At 35.3% G+C, this 16,047-nt stretch overlaps 1 protein-coding gene across 2 annotated transcripts in view; it reads right to left on the bottom strand.

Moving 5' to 3' along the window:
• LOC111508731 (uncharacterized) overlaps positions 1-16,047 on the bottom strand; it is a 483,369-nt gene that overhangs the window by 78,739 nt on the left and 388,583 nt on the right. Inside the window, exon 1 of one of the 2 annotated variants that reach the window (XM_074176069.1) lies at positions 3,231-3,276. The exons of the other annotated variant lie outside the window; for it this stretch is intronic. Coding sequence (XP_074032170.1) covers positions 3,231-3,261 — 31 coding nt within the window. The 5' untranslated portion in view covers positions 3,262-3,276. Of the gene's footprint in view, positions 1-3,230; positions 3,277-16,047 lie in introns of those variants that run through there. 2 annotated transcript variants of the gene reach the window in all.

The raw sequence follows: 16,047 nt of genomic DNA on the forward strand, positions 1-16,047 counted from the left end.
TGATTTAGTTTCGAGTAGGTACGTAGTTCTGGCCATGCAAAACAATACGCCAAAATGAGCGTAAACTTTCATGCCACTAGCGTTTGTTTGTCAATTTGCTCGTTTCGGTAATCGATGAGGGAAAATAGCGGTTACGAAGTTTTTATCGTCAAGCTGTTTTTTTTTGGTTTGTTGAATTGTTTTCGAACACTACTACACTTTCAGATTGAAATTATACCCAATTGATTGAATAACATTCAGTGTTTTTTTTGGGAGAGTTTTTGACTTTCTACTACTGAAAGTTGCTTCTTAGCATGATCTATACATCCATGTATAAAGTTACTTATTTTGGAATTGATTACTTTCTTTTCTTCTTTGGAAGATTCCCATATTTTTTTGTATCAAGATGGAGTAGTAGAAAGCCAAAAACTTTGTTTCCCAAAAATTAAGCACTCCTAAAAATATAACCCCTTCAATTCATTCAGTGTCTCTTTTTGATATTTTTTGTTACTGTAATGAAAATCTTTTTTATCAATACGTATTTAACGTAAATGGTAAAAATAGGTTTGATATTATAACATGGATCAATAAGTCCCGAGACTAACAATAAAAACAACATTTTTTTTACAAAATTTTGTTTTATTCATCAACATAATCTCCTTTTAGGGTGATACAATGGTTCCAACGCTTTTCCAATTTTTCAATACCATGTTTATAAAAAAATGTATCTTTCGCTTCAAAATAAGTTTCAGTTTCAGCGATGACCTCCTCATTTGAGCCAAATCTTTTTCCCTGGAGCATTTTTTTAAGATCAGCAAAGAGCCAGTAGTCACTGGGGGCTAAATCTGGTGAGTATGGGGGGTGGGGAAGCAGATCAAAGCCCAATTCGTTTAATTTTGCCATTGTTTTCATCGACCTGTGGCAAGGTGCATTGTCTTGGTGAAAAAGGATTTTTTTCTCTGCATGTGCGGTCGTTTTTTTGCGATTTCCTCCTTCAAACGTACCAGTAAGTCAATATAATAATCACTGTTGATCGATTTACCTTTTTCGAGGTAGTCAATGAAAATCACGCCATGCGCATCCCAAAAAACTGACGCCATCACTTTGCCAGCTGACTGCTGCGTTTTCGGACGTTTCGGACGGCTTTCGCCAGCTGTGCGCCACTCAGATGACTGCCGCTTTGACTCTGGAGTGTAGTGATGTATCCATGTTTCGTCCATGGTCACGTAACGACGCAAGAAATCTTTTTTGTTGCGAGTAAATAGCGATAAACAGCTTTCTGAATCATCGACTCATTGCTGATTTTGTTCCATCGAAAGCAATCGCGGCACCCACTTAGAAAAAACCTTTTTCATGCTCAATTTTTCATGAAGGATAGTAAATACACTTCCATATGATATCTGTGTCATCTCAGCAATCTCACGGAGCTTCACTTTACGATCTTTCATTACAATTTTTGTCACTTCACTCACATTTTCCGGTGTAACAGCTTCCACAGGTCTACCCGAGCGTTCTGCGTCATTTGTGTCGGTACGCCCACTTTTAAACTCGGCTAACCACCGACAAATCGTTGCTTTTGATGGACAAGAGTCCGGGTAACATTTCTCAATCCATTCTTTCGCTTGCACGGTGTTTTTACCCATTAAAAAACAATGTTTTATCAGAACACGAAACTCGGTTTTTTCCATTTTTTAAACAAACTACAAAACGACTTTACTCTAACCTCGATAACTCAGCTGTTTCTGGTCCGATCGACTTAAAATTTCGACACGTTTCAAGCAAAGGTTAGTACTCTAGAAAGACGTGGTTACTGGTTTACTAAGAGCGCCATCTCTGGGTTAGTCTCGGGACTTATTGATCCATGTAGTATTATAACATTGAACATTAAATTTAATAATATGTATATATATATATATATATATATATATATATATATATATATATATATATATGTATGTATAAGCTCTTCCTAATTGTGTTATGTTTTTTTGTTTGCAGCACAAGAACAGAACCCTGTCCCTTTATTCTTCGACAAGCAAGTTCAGCATCTGCTTCATTCGCTGACCAGAGTTGATTTGGCAAAAGTTGATAGAAGAAGGAAAGTGGGGGATGCAAAACTATCTCAACCATGACTGATGACTGATGAACAACTTTAAGAATCAATCTAGGAAGCCGAAAAAACAACAGAAAAAAGTAGGATATCGCTGGATTTGCAATGACTGCTTCTAAAAAGCTTGGAACACTGTTCTGAACCAGAACTCTGTACACACCTGAGCAACTTTTTATGCTTTATGAAGCTCAGATCAGACATTCTTTGAAGAAGTGTTCTCATGTATGAAGCTCTTCCATAAGCATAACGTGAAGCTCTTAAAATGCAGAAAAGAGCCATCCGTCTGATTGGAGGCACGAACATCACTTGCAACCTGGAGAACTGCGTTTATGTGGAATAAACTTCCTGAAGAACATTTTTCCAAATGAGTTAAATCTAACATGAATCACTATTTCCGCTAGTCGAAGTAAAGCGTTCTTCATTTGACATAATCAACTGATATAATCCAGGTTTTAAACTAGTGAAATTGAAGTGAACATTCTTTTGAATCAGTTATTCAAACATATCATTTTTCCTTGAATTGCTATTGGGTAATGGATTAACTTTTACAGAATCATAGGAGGTATTATCACAGACAGATATAGAATTTGAACGTAAATTTGGAAACAGTTTTTCCGTAACCATTTGCCATAATTTTCTGCTATACTTTTTTGACACTCACTAGACGTTTTATTATTGAAAAACGTATTTGGCCCGTCATTTTTCAATAACCGCTGAGCTTTTTGTACAATTCTATCCACGGTGCTAATAGAAACTCCTACAATGAAGAAATATACTTGCTAACTTAGTAAAATAATCGAATAACAAAGTTGCGTACGTCCAATAATTCCTTTAAATAAAAATATGGGAAAGCACACAATTTGAAAACTGAATATTCGATATATATCAATACAAAAATCATCAAACTACCATAGATTCAAGAATATAAATTAAGAACGCCATCATAATGATTTTATTGAAATTTCCGGTTCCCTCCTCAATTTTTACAAATTATTCAATTCTAATTGGCTATTCACTTAAAAAATATGTTCATCTAATGGTTTATGTCTATCTAATAGTTTTTGATAAAAATTAAAGAATCAAATAATTGGTTACCCCGAACTCAATGAATATTACTGGAAAGTAATTTGGAGTTATTTACCTGTTGCTTGTGATATTTTACTTTTCACCATTAACAAAGTTTCCAATTCACCATTTCTACTTTCAAAGTAATTATACATATTTGATATTACACATTTCTTCACTCATTTTGAAGTTATAAAATTGTCTTATCAACTTATAACTTGACGCTTTAACGTTTCTGTGCTGACTCATTTCAGTTGGTGTCGACTATACCACAGATGGAATATCACTGAATTTTACTTTTATTTTTTACACGCTTTGTATTAGTTTCAACTGTATGTATGTATGTTTGTTCATTTAAAACTCTCCTTTTCATTTCATATCGTTATCTGTATTTGACAGAATTAGCAACATTATTGCTTGATCTATTCGCGGGCAGATGGCGCTGTACGTAACCTCCTTGATATAATTCGAACTCACTTTACATGTATTTCTTCATTTGAAAAAGTAATTTTTTTATTGACATGCGCGCCTGCTGCCTTGGGCTTGGTAGCTGATTTTCAGGCTCCCTCTCCGGAACCGGAAAATATCAATGGTAATTTTTCTGAACAGTATACGGCTGATTGATCCCAAAGTTCAGATAAAATAAATATAGTTTGAAAAGACTAAAAAAACACGTTTTTATAGCATACGAAACTGAAATATGAGAAATAAATATAGTTTAAAAAAATAAGAAACACGCTTTTGAAGAACATGAAACTAAAAATATTTTTTTCAAATAACCTTAAAACAATAACGAACAAAAAATACTAGTATTATTGTGAAACAAGCGTGTGCGCTCTGTGTCATATTTTTTGTGTATTAAGCGCCGGTCTCTTTTTTCACAATAATTTTTCATTCGTCATTGTTTTAAGCTTATTTAAAAAATGAAGTGTTTTTAACTTTCCAGTTCGATGTTCTTTAAAATCGTGTTTCTTAATTTTTCAAACTTTATTTATTTATTCGGCACTTTCATCATTCTGTTTCCTCAACTTGAAATAAATTCCAAAAAATTGAACAGCAAAATATCGAACACGTAGCTCAAAAGTATCTCTCAATATTCCATCCTCATTCAGGAAGATTTATCCACCGTACACTCACAGTTCGAGTAGACCAATTTATTTCGGTAAAGCTATTAAATTCTCATTCTGGATGAAGGGAATTCGATACGCAAATGTTAGATTGAATTTCACATTAGTACTGAAGCTATAGAAGTGAACTTTTATGCATAGTTGAATTTAAATACCTCGTTTGTGTCGTCTGGAAGATTACGTTTCAAATTGAAATAGCTCTACATGAGATGATAAGCAGGATCATATTCGGAATGTTCTAATACGGAAATAGTTTAAATTTGATTGGATACGAGTTAAGAAATTATACCTCTCAACCAATTATTCCTATTTCACTGATTTTAGGATGCAGTGGTGTTGACACAGAATTTAATGAACGCAGTAGAACTTTCATTATTTCCAAATATTCCACAAGTGCTGAAAAAAATTAGACATGATGATTATTCTTGCTGGAAAATAAAAATGTTTGAGTTTGAGAAAAGTGAAAATTTTTTTTGGAAAAATTTAAGTGTTTAATGTCGAGTGGTATTCGTGAAGAATATTCCCTAAAGCATTCTCAGGGAGGCATCAATATAAGAACAAAATATCAATTTTCAACTTAAATCAATTTTTCTGCCTGAATAACGATAAATTCCAACAAGAAAGTTCATTTGGAAGTACGATATATGAACAGAGTATGTGAATGATTGAACTCGTACAAATTTCACAGCTGTGGGACTATCAGTTTGTGGGATAGAACATTTTAAGTGATGCAACTTTTGTTAGTTTGAAGAAAATAGATGAAAAAGAATGTCATGTGTTAATGAAGTATTGCTTTCTGACGGAAACAAATACTATTGAAGCCAAGGCATGTCATCATAAATATCATTTTGGATTATGCCCCAGAAAAGTCAATTGCTAAAGAGTGGTTTGGACGAAAAGAAATGAGCACCAAGGACGTCAACAAAATAGTTTTGGATGCCTGCAAAGTGAAGTTGATGAAGATAGCTGAGACTCTAAAGATATCAAAGAAACATGTTGAACATATCCTGCATCAATATTTGGGTATGTGAATGCTCTGTTCAAAGTGAGTCCAACTACCATTTCTTGACGTTTTGGTATTGAGGAGCCAACAGGTATATTCCTGACAGATCACATCACTATGGACAACACAAATGTGCTGGGTTGAATTTTTTAGTGCATCGTCTTTTGACTTTACCTCTAATACATGATAGGTTCACGAAAGAAAGACGTACAATACAGGAAATACTAATGGTTTCTCGAGGGGTATTGTAGATAACATAATGAGGAAGAAGAAGTTTAGGTTAAGAATGAACGAAATCTCGACTTTCAGAAAGGACAAAAACCAAGATAATACATCTCAGTTCCATACCACCAATATACGAAGAACTTTGGAAATATTTTCAAGAAACTAGGTATGAAGGTGGTTTTCAAAACAAGTCATACACTACAGAGCCTTTTGGGAAGTCCAAAAGACAAACTCGAGAATTCGGAAAAGTCTGGAATTTACGAAATTGAATGTAAGGACTGCGATGCAAAATATTATGAACAGACAAAAAGATCTATCAATGTAAGGAACACATAGCACACTTAAAATATGGAAGACCTGAAAAATCTGCAGTCGCCCATCATATTTTGCAACAAAACCATTCCATAGACTTCAGCTCATTGAAATTAGTTATACAAGTCAACAACAATATGCAACTAGATGCTAGATGCCTATGAGAATGTAGAAATAAGTAAACATAATAATATCATGAATAATGATAACGGACCAATAACAAATAGCATACTATATAGCTTGTTGAAATAATAGTGTTGGGTTTACTGATTACTACATAAGGACACATCGCGAAAATAAATTTAGATAGGCAATATTGTGAAATTGAGTTTTTTATATAGCTGAAAATTGTTTTATATACAGCTATAACATTCAAACAGATATTGTAAAATGATAGATAAGGCAGAATTGTTAAATTAATTTAGGGTGGTATACCTGTATGGGTGGTACACCTGTATGGTTTACCTGTATGGTATATCTATATAGTATAAATAGCGTTAGCTTCGTGTTAGTTCCTATTTTAATCTTTCTCTTGAAAATGATCACTGGGTGATCAAAACACATGTCGAGGTGTTGAAAATAACGATCTGGTGTTGGGAAAAAACTCCAGTAATGTTCATTACTTCACCAAAGGTTCCAAACAGTGCATATTGAGACTCCTATTGAATAGCTCTGTTGGGTTTGAAGCTTTATAATTACTAGTCAGAAATATTGACGTTGACATGAATACTGGCTTATGTTCGTTTCATTTGGTAGGACTAGCGTAATCAATAGTTGTAGGACTATTCGAAAGTTGTCTAGATTTCAATTTTCTTTCCTTATTAATGCATTGAGAGGAATAATTATGAAAAATCTGGAATGTACTGTCATTCCAAATAAATATATCTATATGTTTATTAATAAACATTTCTGAGGCGATGAATATCCGTCAATAGAACGCAAGCAAATCACATCACGGAAAGCTGAAAAGGTGAAACTACCTACTGAGAAAATATCGCGCGAAAGAAAGCTGTACATAAAACGTGGAAGCAACGTAATCCGGCTTGACTGGGATTACCTTTGGTATAAGGGCGCGTAATTTACTTCCCTTTACTGCGTAAATAGGCTGGTAGAAACTCCCCAAAATTCGACTCCTTCTAGAATATTATTGTTTTTCGTGGTCGATGTGTAAGGGTTTATTGAAGAGAATTTGGTGAATGGGGAAACAAAAATGTTTTGAGCAAACTCGTGAAATAATTTCTTCAAAATAATGAAAAATGCGATCAATGGTTATTAAAATCGATTTGATTTTGAAAGTGGAAACAACTAATTGTATGAAATTCTGTATTACGAAAAATGATATCTATCAAATGACATCAATTATTGAATTGATGGATGTAGCCCTTACTAGGTGGTAGGAAATCATAATGAGGAAAAGAGAAATGAAACTTTCTATGTTTTTTACCACTTGTATTTGTAACTGACGTTACTGCAGTTTCGTCCCATGAGGACATTTTCAAAGTAATACAATATTGTATTTTCATTTTTCACTATCAGTTATTGAGAACGACAAAGTGCACGTTTGCACACGTTTGAAAAAAATTAATTTCAATGTTCACTTCCAATCACTAATGCATTATGCAATAGTAGCACGGTGTAGGTTACTAAAATCTAATAGAGTTTCAAAACACAGGAAAAGTCAGAACTGGAGCTTCAATTAATAGAAATATTTGTAAGGAGATACACAGTCTTATATACAAATATTCTTTCACTTGTGGTGCATTGTTTGGAACCTTAGGTATAGTAATGAATATTACTGTAGTTTTTGCCCAACACCAAATCGTTATTTTTAACACCTCGACACGTGTTTCGATCACCAAGTGATCATCTTCATGAGGAAGATTAAACTGAAAAAACTTTTGTGGCTGAACCTATTTATACTATACAGGTATACTATGCAGGTGTACCACACACACAGGTACAACACAACTTTGGTGTCTTGAATTATATTCACATTTGCCTTATCTATTAATTTTCCAATATGTCTGATCTATCTAATCTAATCTTATATTTAAATTAAATGAAGAAGAGAAAAATGAAACCCTCTACGTTTTTTATCATGGTAAAAAACACAGAAAGCTCCACCCCCCTCTCTTCATTTGGCTTTCCTACCACGTAGATTAGACATATTGTAAAATTAATAGATGAGGCAAATGTAAAATTATTTGAAGACACCAAAGATGTGGTATACCTGTATGTGTGGACACCTGTATGGTAGACCTGTATAGTATAAATAGGTTCAGCCTTAAAAAAATTAACAGTTCAATCTTCCTCTTGAAGATGATCACTTAGTGATCGAAACATGTAAAGAGGTGATAAAAATAACGATTTGGTCTTGGGCAAAAACTATTTAAATATTCTTTTGCTCAATTTGTGATAGAACTAGGCCATTTTAGACTGATATAATCTTTAAAGCCATCGTTACCTATTTTGTCGGCTATTTCCTCATAAACTGAAGTGCCCCTTCTTCAAAAAAAGCATAAGTTGAATGAGCTCCCCCACTTTCTTTTGAAACAACAGGTACAACCCTGAGCAAAATTAATTTATCTTTCAAACTATCAATAAAATTTTTCTGTATTTTTTCCTGTTTCTTAAAAAGAAGAACAAATGCATCTTGGATAAAATCTATGTTGAAGATCATTAAACATTTTTTCCATCATTCACTGTACTATCAACTCCCCCCTCGGCCGGTTCCCAATTCTCCGGCAACTGCACCCCGGAGCAAATTATGTGTTCCTCGAACGAAATTTCGTTTGTTGCCGATACTGCAAAGAAAATTAAAGAATCGTTCTTTGCGAAAGAACGGCTCAAGAGAAATCGACGTCAAACGAAGCTTGTATTGCACGCTGACTGACCACTGCTGACCACCAAATTCCTTTACAGATTTCTTCGAAGACGGATGATAACGCTCTTTTGATTGTTGAAGCATTTATTGAGGTTCGGATTGGAAATATATCGCTGGGAATGCGAAACGATTTGGTTTCACGATGGAAAAAATGGAGCGAGTCCGATTGGATATTTCAAAACCGGCAGTGGGTCTGATCAATAAATAATTCTCGAATCAAAACTGAAAGGAATGAAAAGTAATTTATTTTGTGTTTACAAGAGTTCGATGATGAACTGGTAAAATACAGACTGAGAGTCTTATATCATCATATATAGATATTATTTGAAGACATTGAAGAAATGAACAACAGTATTTACGTTCAATTTATTTCCTCAAATTATATATTGAACATGTACACGTATAGGAAAACAGGAATTCAAGAAATTGTATTCAACAGTCAAGATGAATTCAAGAATCTAGTTGTTTTTCAACAAGACGGTGAGTTCCCACATTTTTGAGACATGTGAGGGATTGACTGGATCAGGCATACCCAGGAATGAGGATTGGTGAGCTCGGTTCGTTGGAACGGCCTGTTTCTTCACCGGATTTGACTCCTATCGATTTATTTCCTTTGGGGCCATATCAAATCGAAAGTTGAATGTAACCCAACTTGCCTGAGAGAAACTTGCTTCTACAAGCTTGACGAATTTATAAGATTTTTTGGACGACAATGAAAACTACTATTGCTATCAATATCTTTCTTTTTTCTGATTATGTTTTGTTTTTTGTTTTTCTTGTATGATTTTTTCGTGAATGTACAAATCTATTTTATTGTGTCTTTTTATGACTTACCTATGTGATGGCTTTCAGTTAATAAATAAGTGGTTTGAAAATAAATGATAACAAACATTTTTATCATTCATTCGGATGATTTTTTCATCTTGACTTGTACGTATATTAACGAATCTTTCAAGTTTAATTTGCCCCACTTCCCGGTATCCGATTGACCTGAAATTTTGCATGCTGGTTCAAAACCGATGAATACACATGTTAATCGTAAACGTGACCTGATGCTGCTGCCAGGATCGGCTCCGTACGAGAGATCGCCTCAGCGGTAAATAGCAGGGACACGAAATTTTGTATACGCATTCGTTTATGATAGGCAGTTGATAGGTCCACCATGAAATAGATGCCACATTCAGGGTTGGCTTCAATAAAAAAATATATTTCTGGAAAAAAAATCAAATCAAGCTTTTACCTTCAGTTACTCTATCAGTTACAAATTGGAATTATCCCGACAAGCTTTCATTATAATTTCAATTCTGTAAAGTCATAAATGAATGTGGTTAGTGTGATTTGAAATTCTATTTTGATCTTTTTAGGGCACTTGAATAAAAGCTTGTTTCAAAAGTTTTTTATCATTATTTTATTCATGTATGAGATGAATAATAACGAGGTTTAAGTAAAATGATAAACTTTTATGCCCTTAAAATTAATGCTTATCTTTTGCAAAAGATGTTAGTAATTTATTTCTCTCGCCCATGAACCTCTACTCAAAGATAGGATGACTCTGGTTATCAAAATTCAAAAAAGTGAATATATAGTTTGCAATACCTTACACACGAAATGTCACAAGACCCCTTTTATTTTTGAAAAAAAAATTGGCACTTTTTCATCAGCAAATAACTGAAAATGACGCATTTTGGAGATTTTCGTGTGATCTTGTTCCGTTCAAAAGTTGAGAGGAAGGACTATCCACTTTCACACTGTATCTGCTTTGGTTTAAAATATAGTTAGTAATTTGGCGAAGGCGCCCATTTGTGAATTGCGTAATTTTTTCAGTTTTCAAAACTATGGTAAACCGTTACTTCATAATGTCAATGGTGAAGGTACCTCATGAAGTTTCCTGAATCTATCTAATTAAATTTTGAATATTCGCAGGTTAAAAGTACTTTATGAAAATGTACAAGAGCTTTTCTGAATGAAATTTTTGAGAACAATTTTGTATTTTTCATGTAACAGCAATAAACCCGTCTACATATTTTACAATTTTCATTTCTCAATTCCAAAACCATTTATTCCAATACTTGTAGATTTTTTCGAAGCAGTAATCATCCAATGAATATATAAATTTTTCTTTTGCAGATCATTATGATCTTGGGGAAAAAATAAAAATCGCGGGAAAAAAAATGGCGAAGCTGTCAAACTCGTCAAAGTTGTTTTTCTATATTTCTATTACATAAGGTGGTCTGATTTGTTTTTTTGCAGACCGTTATGATTTTGAGAAAAAAATTTAAATTGTCTCTAAAATTTGGCGAAGGTGTAAGTTTCAACTTTTTTCTCTCGTACATTCCTATTATAAAAGGTGTTGTAACTTGAAATCATGTCGTGTTCATTTGTAAAAAGAATAAGTTTCGATACGAAACCAATGTAAAATCTTCAGCTTCATAAGCAGGCGTGCTATTTTGGAGTGAATCTAGAAGATACAATATCACCTGTTCATGATTTCGAGACAAAAAATTCAAATTGTATCTAAAATTTGGCGAATGTGTAGGTGTCAAATTTTTCCTGTACATTCGTATTATAAAAGGTGGTAGAACTTGAAACCATGTCGAGTTCATTTGTAGGAAGAATGAGTTGAAATATGAAACCAATGCGAAATTTTCAACTTTATAAGCGAGGGTTTCATTTTGGAGTGAATTCAGAAGATACAATATCACATGTTTAATTTCTAAGAAGAAATACCATCTCATGTATTCAACTTTTGATGGTTTTTGTGTGTAGCCCGTGAAAAATCTCAGAAATTGTATTGTCTCTGCAACGACAACTATGGCGATGTATTATTCAGTTCAAAAAAGTTCATTTGTCCGAAAAACATAGATGCATCTCCATTTATCCCTCGCACTTAACGAATTTTATATCTAAGGATTGAAATTGTACTCTTCTCATATTCTTTGGGAAATTGCACGACTGACAGCCATCTTAGTGGCCAATTTTGTTGTACTTCTGCGAACTTATTCATTGAAAATAGTTACAATAGCGCCTAAAATGCCTAATTCTAACTATTTTTCTTTTTTTTTTGTATACATTTCACTCTTTTTCTCTCTAGATCTTTCGGCCAGTGAACAGCCTATAAGACAGAACAAAATTTGAGTTAGTAGGTTGTTGCCGAATGAGTTTGTAGAAAAAACAAAAGTTTCGTCTACTAGTGTGTGCCTGACACTTCAAGATATCACCTTGGTCCTCGCAGTCAACGCACATACCACTGATGATGTCTGTCGCAGCAGAAGACAAAACGTTCGATATTTCAGGTCCCATTCAACCAAGGTTCTCAGAGTTCGGCAGAGCCGTACTTTTACCATCTGACCTGAAAGACCACTCACCATACACACCAATCAGCTTCGTTAAGAAGCTGGCTTTATTTGTCCGAGTGTGAATAGGTGTGAGTCACAATAAACCCTTGCGTGTTGCGGTGGAGGGTCGAATATACCCACTCACTTCAGACCTAACCTAACCCATTCAACCACAACGTAGCAACGGGGTTTTAGTCTCCTCAATCAACACCTCTGAATAGCAAAGGCTGCAAATTGTTCCACAGGAATTTATCTTCAATATGCCGATTCGTACAGTGAGTTTTTATTGAAAATCTATACAATTTTCGCCTTTTCCGAAAGATGTATTGTTGTTGCCATTCTGGAGCTTCATAACTTCTGAACGATTCTCAAAATTCAAGCAGCGACTGGAAGTTCTCCTGAACGAGTTTTTGAGTCATGAGTTGTCAACCAACCGATAGTTTTTTCATGACCCTCCCTAAATTGTAGTCATTAATATTCTGATCACAATACAATATGCACTTGCCAGCAAATGTCGCCAAGGCAAAAGATTGAAATAAAAGCCCCTCCGCTTCCAGTAATCTTCATTCATGACGGAGCCAACAGAAAAAAAAATCGATTTCGCGACATTGCCCTGATTTCCCCCTATCCCAGATGATATGGACTGATTCCTCTGGGAGATGACTATTTATAGGTCGTTCGAGTACTTTCACTTATCCCCGCTTTCCATTTTCCGCTTCACTGGTTCCGTGGGAGATGACCGTTTTGGCAAGAGTTGGCCATTTTTCGCTTGATGATGGGTTTCCATATGTTGCGTATTTCTACGCTGGCTTGGCAGAATACGTTGTTGGATGACATGTTGAGGCTTCCTTGAATTTTCTCCTGAATCAATGTTCCTCTTTGTGTAAGATCTCAGCTTGGGACCACTCGATGTTGTGTTGATAGGTCCAAACATGGTCTGCTATTCCTGATTTGCTGGTTTCCCCTCACTGTGTGTGTTTCTTGTGCTTGGCAATTCGAACATTCAATGGCCTCTTAGTTTCACCAATATAGAATTTTCCGCACTCACAGGGTATCCGGTAAATGCAATTCTTGGAATCGCAGTCCGCGTTTTGTGGCCTGGCTTTCGTGAGGCTGCTACGGATAGTGTTACCGGATCTGATGTTGTACTTGGAACCAATTCTTCTTAAATATCAAGCAGCAACTGGAAGTTCTCCTGAACGAGTTTTTGAGTCATGAGTTGTCAACCAACCGATAGTTTTTGCATGACAGAGTTATGACCCTCCCTAAATTGTAGTTATTAATATTCTGATAACAATACAATATGCACTTGCCAGCAAATGTCGCCAAGGCAAAAGGTCAAAATAAAAGCCCCTCCGCTTCCAGTAATCTTCATTCATGACGGAGCCAACAGAAAAAAAAATTCGATTCCGCGACATTGCCCTGATTTCCCCATATCCCAGATGATTTACAGTCTCGAGAGTCCTCCGAGACACCGCCCCTCGTCTGCATATATAACGTCGAATTTTTGTTTTCACTTCGGAGCTTCCTGCTATCGAAGGACGCGTCGCAAGACGGGTCATTTGCGTTTCGGTTTTATTAGCCGTGAAACCTCTATATCGTTCAAGTACAGAAAATCGTGGATGTCGAGGGTTCGGGGAATTCGGGCTCAGTCAATTCCTTTGGGAAAAAGATTATTGGCTTTCCACTTCTTCATCATTTACGAGGTATGGAACAAAAGAGGTGAATGTTAAAATTTCTCAGACTACGTATATTCGATTAGCGATGTTTTCAATTCCTTCAATTTGGTACACTCGTTTTGAACATATGTGTTCAAAGTCTAAGCTGTTAAGCTGTCGTATTTCACCCATATTTGGAATAGCGCAATCGAGATACATGGAGAGTCAAAAGATGTTGAACTTGATATTTCTGAAGCCTTTGAGGGTCTGCTGGTAAAACTGGCCCCATTGTCTAGTGGTCGAGAGCATTACAGAAAATGAAGCTCTTTAGCCATACGCGGCTAGGAGAAATCTTTCTAGACCTACCTTTACTCCACATCTTACCGGAGGGAAAGGCTACATAGAGTTGTGCACATTTCTAATTGCATAAAATGGGTTTATGTGGAGCGTAGCAGAATATTGATCAACACTGAAAGGAATAGCATTCTGGAAATGACCTCCGAGTCCTAATTACGAGTAGAGAGGAGTAGGAAACAACTAAGAGCATATAGGTGTTGGTTCACTGATGGATCAAAAACACCTTCAAGTTCTGTTGCAGACCCAGGACATACGCGACCGTATTCCAGGCGGAGTCATTGTTTTATGTGAGATTGGCAGAAACCAACTTCACACGTGAATCAATAAAAATATGTTTGACAGGCGGCTCAGAAAACACTCAGCTATTACCGAACAACATCCGAGATGGTTAGGTTAGGTCTAGGGTTTATTGTGGTTCACACCAAGTAACTGGATTGCAAGAGAGTTCCAGACTGTGGTCAAAATCTACCAGGATTGGCACTTTCCAAAGCCTGTATATATCCTTGAAAGAATGTTACCAAAAAACTGTTGGATTATAGCAAGGATGACCTAAGATAGGGTCCTGTTAGCACCTATCGTCTGAGTCATATATGAAAAGATTTGAAAACACTTTTAATGAATCTGGTAAATAAGGAACCATGCAGTTCAAGGTTTGGTATACTATATTGTATTATAATTAATTCATACTGGATGGATATCGTTGACCACTTATTGGCATATAATAAACCGTAATTATGCGTAAAAGTTAATCCGTTTAATCTATATCTGTAAACACAGAATGTGGCTTTGATATCATTAAATAACATTTTGCGGAAAAACCAGATAGAGTCTATTCGCGAAGAAAAACCGATTCCAATTAATTCTAAAACAATACATACGTAGTCAAGTACCAACAAACGAAAAGAGTGACTCTTGTGTATGGCTCTTCAGCTTCTTGAAATAACGTTTTCTGCAAGTGGACGTCAATGAATATTTTTACCATGAACGCTAGTATTCACCAGAGATCCATATAGTATAAGAGCTAGCAACGTTTTCGAGAAAAAAATTCAGAACAGTTGGTTTTTTGATGCTGTCTTCTTGATCTTTCAGTTAGAGTCTGGGCTACCTGGCTGGCAGTAGCGATTGCGTTTATTAATGCGCATCTTACCTGCACAGGTAAAAATCCTTAACTTCAAAAGAATTTTTTCAAGCGTAATTTTTAATTTTTTGCCTTCATATAGATCTACCAGACATCAATTTTTATTGCCAGGCATTTTTATTGTTGTTAATTTCGTTCCATACGCGATTTTTTATTTTCTTTAAATAAAAAATTCAAAGTATTTCTGAATGTCTGTAATTAACACAAGTATTGCGGTATAATGCTTGTGGTTAGAGAGAGATAGCTTGAAGTGCAAGGCAGATAAAGCGACGGCAGCGCATCGGCAAATGGACAACATGGCGTCAGTCTAAAGTCACATGATTGTTTGTGTTTATGTTATTTGTGATGTTTGTTTATTAATTCTGTTACAATAGCCAGTGATAAAATGAAATGTGTTTTCAATAAAGGACATAAAGATAAAATTATACTTTTCGTGGTTGATAATCTGAAGAAATGCCAGGAAGTTTTGAGTATACGTTCAAAATATAAATTGAAGTACAGTGACATTAAAGTACAGCACCCTCCTCCTCCTCCACTTCACATCCAACAGCAAGGGCACTTCCTGGAGCGGGCGCCAAAAGCTTCGCCTTTAGTAAAGGCAAGGAACCGGCTGCCCTGGAGGAAAGCTCCATTACTTGTGCACCTCTGCACCTCTGAAAGGGCATAATGAAAAACCCAATAATTTCCGACATTAGTGATGTACTTTCGAATCAGTTTCAGTAGAGTTTTCAATCATGACTCAAATAAAAAATCAAAAATACTTTATTATACATTTCTCTTTGACAAATATTAGGTCTACTGTACAGAATATTTACAATATTTACATATCTTCCACATACGAGAGTGGTAGGAGA

The sequence above is a fragment of the Leptinotarsa decemlineata genome, unplaced genomic scaffold (genome assembly GCF_025532065.1).
Source record: "Leptinotarsa decemlineata unplaced genomic scaffold, Ldec_3_MD MMD2_tig00001393_RagTag_RagTag, whole genome shotgun sequence".
Taxonomy (NCBI): Eukaryota; Metazoa; Arthropoda; class Insecta; order Coleoptera; family Chrysomelidae; genus Leptinotarsa; species Leptinotarsa decemlineata.